The following is a 7580-nucleotide window of genomic DNA, read 5'->3' on the forward strand; positions in this document are numbered from 1 at the left end:
AAAAGGAATAGCCTTAAACTTTGTTCTCAGGATTGTGCAGCATTTGAAATTCTATACCATGATTTCTATTAATGATATTCGAGAACCCCCGATGATTTCTGAATCCGTGTTTAAATATTGTACATAAGCGTTCCAAATGAGTTGCTACACGTAGCATGAATTGAATAATTTATTTAATTAAAATTTATTGCGAATTATTACTTTATACAGCTAATTTTTTAGGATGTACTTTTTTATTGTTCACATTTAGAAAAAATGTAAATTCATTTAACTGTGATCATTTTGAGATATTTATGTTGTGAAAATATATCACAATTATGAAAAGTTTTATTAAACAAAAAAATTGGTAATATAACGCCTCATTTAATTTATTTATTTATAAACTTTAAATCATTAAAAAATATACGAGTTTCGTTACAACAAATTAATTTACGATGTGGCATCCCTGCGCCTGGGAGGCATGGCAAAAAGGGAGCCACTTTAGCAAATTATGCAAATGTACCGCATAATTCATAAACAAATGCAAAAAAATTATTCGTTTTTATTGCAGCAACTGCACTAAATTTAACATGAAACGATGCAGTAAAAAATAATAATTTTTTGGCAATGCAACGCGTGAAGGGTGGTCTGAACGCTGCAACATAAAAATAAAATCTGAACAATTCTGTTAGTTAAAGTTTGTAATTTATTAAATTTTTTGCGTTTGTACGCTTTTGCGTTTTACCTAAGGGAGCACTGCGAACCTTACAGGAACTTCCGTTTTCACTGCGGATATTTTTAACAATTAACTAAAACTTTAAAAAATATTAAATTCAAGTTTTTTACACTATCCACTACACATATCATTTATATAAACAACAAAATAGTGTATTAAAAATTTTTTACCATTAATAAATATTCTCTGTGGGAAAAAAACACTGCTATTAATGGTATTTATTATATAAATACTCATATGCATATATACATATATTTCATATCTGTAATTCTCGTAGAGTTACCAACAACTGACGGGCATCAGCGACAGGCAGAAGTTGAAAACAGAAGAGAAAACTCCTTCAGACAGTTAAGGACTAAACAGCGCTGTTAGAACTAACATAATAATGTCTACGATACGTGTACAGCTTTTTTTTATTTGCTTTAAATTAGATGCCTAATGCATAATAAGTACTTTAAATTAATACCTTCGCTATATATGATCTACACAACTGCTTGATTTACAGCTATGACTCCGAGGAATAAAATCTCCCACTGCATTTTAACATAATTTGTTAAAATTATATATCTAGACTAGTATGGATCTTCTAATCATATACAAACAATTAAAAAGTTGCCTAGTCTACAATATTTTCTATTCAATATTTCCATGTAGTTCCACTGTATTCACTTTTGTGTGGAACGTTGTTAAGTTTTCTTTTTGTCCAAAAAAAAAAATTCTTTCTATATCAAATCAATATTTAACAAATACAATTTTTTCAATGGGTAAGTTAAGGAATATATATAAAAATTTTGACATTAGATCATAATATTTAGCAAGTCTGTTGGGAGTGAGCGATTTATTCGTCGGTAATATCTGCAGTTCCGAGTTTTCATATGTAAGTAGTCGAGTTGTGTGCTTATAATGGATATTTCATATTTCAAATGCCATTAAATAGCCAATTTTCTATAGCTATTTTTAACCAATAAACTTTTATTAGACTAATTACGTTACTTACAGAGTCACGTCACTCCCATTTGATTGTTTAAGTCTCTATATGCAATCCGTTGTTCAATTTTCTTTTAACGTCACTTTTAACGTCGTGATTGGTAGTGACTATTTTATTTAATAGAAATTATTGTGTATTTTAATAAAACAGGGTTCGAACAGTACTAAATTGGAACAACAAAAATTTTTATTTCATTTTTAATTAATTGGTTTTTGACTGACCAATTTACAGCTGTTTGGAGTATCGCCAAATTCCTATCATCAGTAGTCTTGGAATTATTTGTTATATTATTTGACTTTCTCCGCATCACGTTCCTTCTTTTTGTATAAAGAAGAAGGAAAGAATATCATGCAATAAATAAAGCCTCTGTAAAAGAAAAGTATTCAAATTTTACATTTAAAAGTTAATTAATAATTCAATTATTCTACAGCTGCTTTATGATTTTGTTCTAATATAAGAGAGTAAGTCAATTTGTTAATGAAATTAACAAGACTCCAAGTTCGAACATACAAGTCAATTACGACATTGGGTCAGTTGACTAATGACTCTGAAATTCAAATTGTACTTGTACCCTGAGCAGGATACAAGTTCAACTATTGGTGCTTGTTGTCTCAAAAAATTATTTACGAATAACTATAGATAAGAAATAATTCCAAGACCACTGATAATGGGTATTTGAGAATACTCGAAGCAACTGTGTGATTAGCCAAAAATTCAATTAATGTAAAATAAAATAAAAATTTTGTTGTTGCAATTCAACATTGTTCGAAACCTCTTTATAAAATCTATTGTGAAATTATATCTTCCTAACAACTTGTTAATTAGAGTTTATTTTGTTTTTCCGTATCCTATAATTAAAATTAGACATTAGTGATGTGCTTAAGTATATCCATTCTTTAAAATTACACATAATATGTTTAAATTAATTTCTAATTAGTTTGAAAATAATTTAAAATGACTTAATAATTTAATTTGGTTTTCGAAACAATTTTTTTATTTTAGAAACAATGTCACAGTCCATATTACGCTTTAATATACAGCCGGAAGTGCCTGCTGCATGTGCAAATATTGTCAATTTACATTGACATCGTCGCACACATATTGGCGCAATAAAGCATCATTTTACGTAACGGCAAAAAACTTTAGGATTAACACGCTGTTTTTGCAAATTTACACTTCCGATCAAGTACACATTCTCAATCACATTCGCACATGCTCACATACACATACATATTGAATTATGTACCAGTCCAACACCAGTCCAGTCTACATATATATATATTCACATAGACATTTCCTTAGTCGCGTTTTATAATTACAGCCAACCAAACTGACCAGCTTACAACCATTTGTGCGATTTTCCCGACACATGCATAAATGCATGCATGCAACAACAAAACTTGTATCCGCTTCCGGTTTTAATACCATAAGGCAAATCCCGTCAACCAAACACTACGAAAATGTTGCACTGAAAAAGTGATGAAAAAACGTTTAAAAAAGAGGCACAATCACAAATGCCGCAAAAAATTATTACAGCTTATAAAAATTTAGTGCCCGCAACTTGCTGTGCTGGAAAGGTCGAGCTCAGGGCGGAGTAGTGAGTGCTCTTCAACATGTAAGCTATGGAAAGTTAACGACATTTGCTTCCGCACACAATTGCACATTCAGGGCTACCACTGGATTAACTTGTGCGATGACGGAAGATGACAATGAAATCGTAGCGGAAAATCAACGTCGATATTTAGAAAATTACAATGCAATCTATTTTTTACCAATTTTTATCATATTTGAGTGCAAGTGATAGAATGAAACGGATGGGTTTACAATCACGTGACCGAAAATATATTGTTCTTATCACTTTTAATCGGTAACCGGTACTAATTACACTACCGGTATAATAGAGTGCAACACAAGTATAAAGAGAATAACGAAGCTATTAAGTATAATGTTAAAAATAGAAAATATCCATACTTACTTACATTTCAATTAATGGAAAATTTAGCTTAGGTGGAATAGAAAATATAAATAAGGGGTATAGATCATTTGTGCGTTACAATCGACCCTAATTGAGCAGAATACTTAGTCTTTCGAGTGAAGGTTGAAATGTCGTACGTTGAAATTTTTTTGTGTTTAAGACAGGGCGAAGGTGCTTCAATTCAAGTATTCTACTTCTGGCCTAGATAAAAGTTATACTATATAGTTACAAATAATCTGGCTAGAATCTTATATGATTTCACACAAGGTCGACATTCTGTCTTCTGGTAAGAGAGAGTGTCGCTTCTTTTTTTTTATTTTATTTGCGGTAGGTGGAAAGCATCGAAAGTCACAGTGTAAGACTTTAACCCACTAAAACCATTTGTTACGAATGGATATATGGAAGATCACAACCACGTCCACTGGCTAAAACCTGATTTCAGGAGAGGTTTAATATTTAGCAAGGGAAATTCATCAAAGCCAGAAAAACATAATCGCAATTATTTAGTGACGAATGGAGTGTCGCTTCAATAGCCACTTCTTTCTGTTACTAAGCACTTTTCCATTAGAGACTTAATTGTGGACCCACTTATTGCACAAACGTAAAGGATTCTACATATAGCCCTCTCACACATTAGTAATGAAACCATTCATAAGGACCTAAGAATTAATAGAAGGAAAAATAAAAATTCACTAGTTATGGATACAACGGGCACCAATTAAAAGGGAAAACTACATAAACACCCTGTCAAACTAGTACTACACAGTTTCTTCAGACGTATTACCTAACGGTGGTTCCTGAAAGACCTCGTCCGTCCGAACTAATACTATACGAAAAAATAAAAAAGGGTGTAAGTTCAGTACTAGACTTAAGTTATTACAAGTGTTTTTTCCAAAATTCTTCAACTGATCGATCAAGTAATTAACCAGTATGTTCTATTGGAGATCAATTCTATAGTATCAATAGTATAAATGTTAGTACATTTTTAACGCACTCTGTTGATTTTAATCTATAAATTTAATTGATTTAAATGTAAAGAGTTCGCGTTGTTTCTAAATCAAATTTTAATTTTTCTTTTTTAAATTTAATTTTTTTATAAATCTCTAAATGATCTAAACATTAATTAAATATATTATTTTTGAGTATTTAATACTTCAAATGCAATGTTTCGTAAAGCGGTTTACCAACTCTAACTTCCACTTTTTCCTCTACCTCTTCAAAGACACCACACTTAAGCAAATATTCAGGCACCTCCAAATGTGGACGAAGTTTGTAAAAATCAACTAATAATTTGACTGTGCTTAAATGAGTAATCCCGGCGAACACAATCCTATACGAAAGTATGAGATCAGAGAAGCAAGTTTTAACTGGAATGTCCTTCTTATGTTGCACCCATGGCAATTCATTAAGTGGGCGCGACCTACCAAAAGCAACTTTAGGTATATTTGGTGGTACGTAGTTTTTACGATCCTCAAGATATTGCAGAAATTGCGTTTCCACTGCCAACTATAAAATAATTGTAAAGTAAACATTTTGAAATGTATCATTGAATTATAATTAATATAATACTTACCTCTGGCATATTCCACCTTTCTGCAACATTTTTAGCAATAGACTTGATTTCTTTGGGCTCAATATATATCGACTGTATGAAGAATCTCTCAGCTTCAATCGCAAACAATTGTTTTATTTTTTCAACGGTCATGATATCCCTCTGGCTGCCAATATTATTAAACCAGGCTATGAACTTTTCTGCTGCCTGTGAATAAGAAAAAAATCACAACAAATGAATCTACTTTTAAATGAAATTATTGTTTGCTTACAGCGTCCATCATTATTTCGGCCTGCACATCCAATGACAAATCCTCTAATTTAGTATCCAATTCATAAATTTTAGTGTTCCACTTAACGCGGTCTCTGCGCTCCTTTTTTAAGTACTCAGTCTCCCAGTTTATTTTTTTTTTCTTTTTTCGAAATAATTCAGGTTTTGGTGGAATATTGAGTCTAAACTTCTTCTCTTCAGCTTCCAACTTTAATATTTCAGAGCACGAGCTTTCCGCAAACACAGATGGTGCCCTTTTAGTTTTCTTATGTAATGGCCCTCTCTGAAGCTTATCTACGCATGGCTTTTGAATTAATTTGGAGATGTCCGCAAAGGCATTTCTATCGAATTTGTCATATTCGTAGGGAATTATTTCAGCCACACGTTTGCGTAAGGATATTGGTATTGTCAAGGAATAGTCCAAATTTCTTATACGCTCCTCCTGGACTCTCTCATCCCTAAGCACTTCCAGCTCATTTGCAAATTTAAGCATAAGATTTTCGCCTTTTTTCTTTTTCGAAGGTTCATTTTGAGTGGTTGTTAAAGACATTTTTATAAATTTATACAAATTGTTAGATATAGCAAAATAAACAATACAAAGATATTTATGAAATAAATATTTTTATTTGTAATTTTATTTTATTTTATTTTATTATTATTAAATGTCAATGAAAACTTAAAAAAATGTAAACTTCAGAATGTTAATAAAGGGCGGCGATATAATGCCACAACTACAAGTTTATACATGCCCCAAACACTCAGGACTCTCAGGAAGATATGTTGATTTAAGGTCTATCATCAACTAAAACACAAATAAATGATATGATTTTTTTAGCCTAGTTAAAGCCTAGTGTGGGGTAGAGATAAGCCCCCCAGCCATTATAGAGTAAAAGGGCGTAATAGCACTAACTCAAGAAGAAGAAGAATCAAGAATCAAGAAACACTTTCAGGAAAGTTGAAAATACATTGAAAGTAACACGAGGTCTATATGTCCTAATACATCCTATAATAAAAATGAGAAAAAATTAAAAATTACTATAAGAAATACTGCTGCAGACGTTAGAATATTATGCGGTTTATGCAGTGCTATTTTTAGATAAGTTTGTGGCAGCAAAAACTTGTGCTGATAATTTTTTGCTGATATGCAGCAGTTCCTGGAGAAACATATTATCACTGGAATGTCCCTGTAACCCTTTTCCTCAAATTTGACACACCACGACTTTTTTTCATTTCCCAACCTTAAAGAAGGAACGATTGGCAACAATAGGTAGATAAAAATAGGAGTAATAGGTACTGAGGAAGTAAGTCAACCTCATACCTAAAACAAGTTCCATGTGTTTCAACGGGCAAAAAAATACATAATAACCAGTAGCGTATACAGAGTGTACCTATCGTTATATCGAGTGTAAAAAATCCCAAAACATTTCAAAACCTTTGAAAATTCCAAAACTTTCGTACAACGAAATGTCTTTAGTGATGAGGTAATTTATTCTTGGTGAAAAGGTCGACAAACAAAACTGCCACATCTGAGGCAGCGAAAACACACAAAAAACCGCTAAAAGGCTATTGTATCCACAAAAAGCTACTGCATGCATCACTATACTTTTTAGAAAATGACGTATATTGTTGGACGCACTGTCAATTCCGTTCGCTACAGCCACTTGATGAACAAATTTTTTGGCATGCACTTAAAATTATGGATGTGGAAGAAGTGTGATTTGAATAATATGGTGTCACACGAAAGCTCCTATTTTAACTTCATCGCAAGAAATTTCTCAGAATTGTACTTTCACGTTCTGGTGATGTGGATTGGACACCAAGATTAAATGATTTTTCAACACTTGACTTTTTTTGTGAGACTAGGAAAATCAACATTCTTTCGACATTTTGAAAGCAAACAAGTCAAGTTACGACCGAGTTATTGCCACCTATGTACCAACAAGTCACCAAAAATCACCTCAACAGTTATGCAATATATTCCGTCGATGACTTTTGAATATTTTTAATTTTTTTACCCCATGATAGGAATCGAACAAAATATTGAAATAATATTTTGATCGAAATCTCAATTCCATATGGC

At 31.9% G+C, this 7580-nt stretch overlaps 1 protein-coding gene across 1 annotated transcript; it reads right to left on the reverse strand.

Moving 5' to 3' along the window:
- Window positions 1-4790: 4790 nt before the first annotated feature.
- LOC119671983 lies at window positions 4791-6094 on the reverse strand. The gene is made up of 3 exons (XM_038082917.1): window positions 5502-6094; window positions 5252-5437; window positions 4791-5184 (listed from the first exon to the last, which is right to left on the reverse strand). The coding sequence occupies exons 1-3, from the start codon at window positions 6048-6050 to the stop codon at window positions 4825-4827; spliced, it is 1095 nt and encodes a 364-aa protein (XP_037938845.1). The 5' UTR covers window positions 6051-6094; the 3' UTR covers window positions 4791-4824.
- Window positions 6095-7580: the final 1486 nt, after the last annotated feature.

The sequence above is a fragment of the Teleopsis dalmanni genome, chromosome 1, assembly GCF_002237135.1.
Source record: "Teleopsis dalmanni isolate 2A chromosome 1, ASM223713v2, whole genome shotgun sequence".
Taxonomy (NCBI): domain Eukaryota; kingdom Metazoa; phylum Arthropoda; class Insecta; order Diptera; family Diopsidae; genus Teleopsis; species Teleopsis dalmanni.

Coding starts and splice junctions, on each gene's coding strand:
- LOC119671983 (XM_038082917.1), bottom strand. CDS start 6,050: ATGTCTTTAACAACCACTCAAAATGAACCTTCGAAAAAGAAAAAAGGC. Junction 5,438..5,501: donor CCGAAATAATGATGGACGCT/GTAAGCAAACAA, acceptor TCTTATTCACAG/GCAGCAGAAAAGTTCATAGC. Junction 5,185..5,251: donor AAAGGTGGAATATGCCAGAG/GTAAGTATTATA, acceptor ATTATTTTATAG/TTGGCAGTGGAAACGCAATT.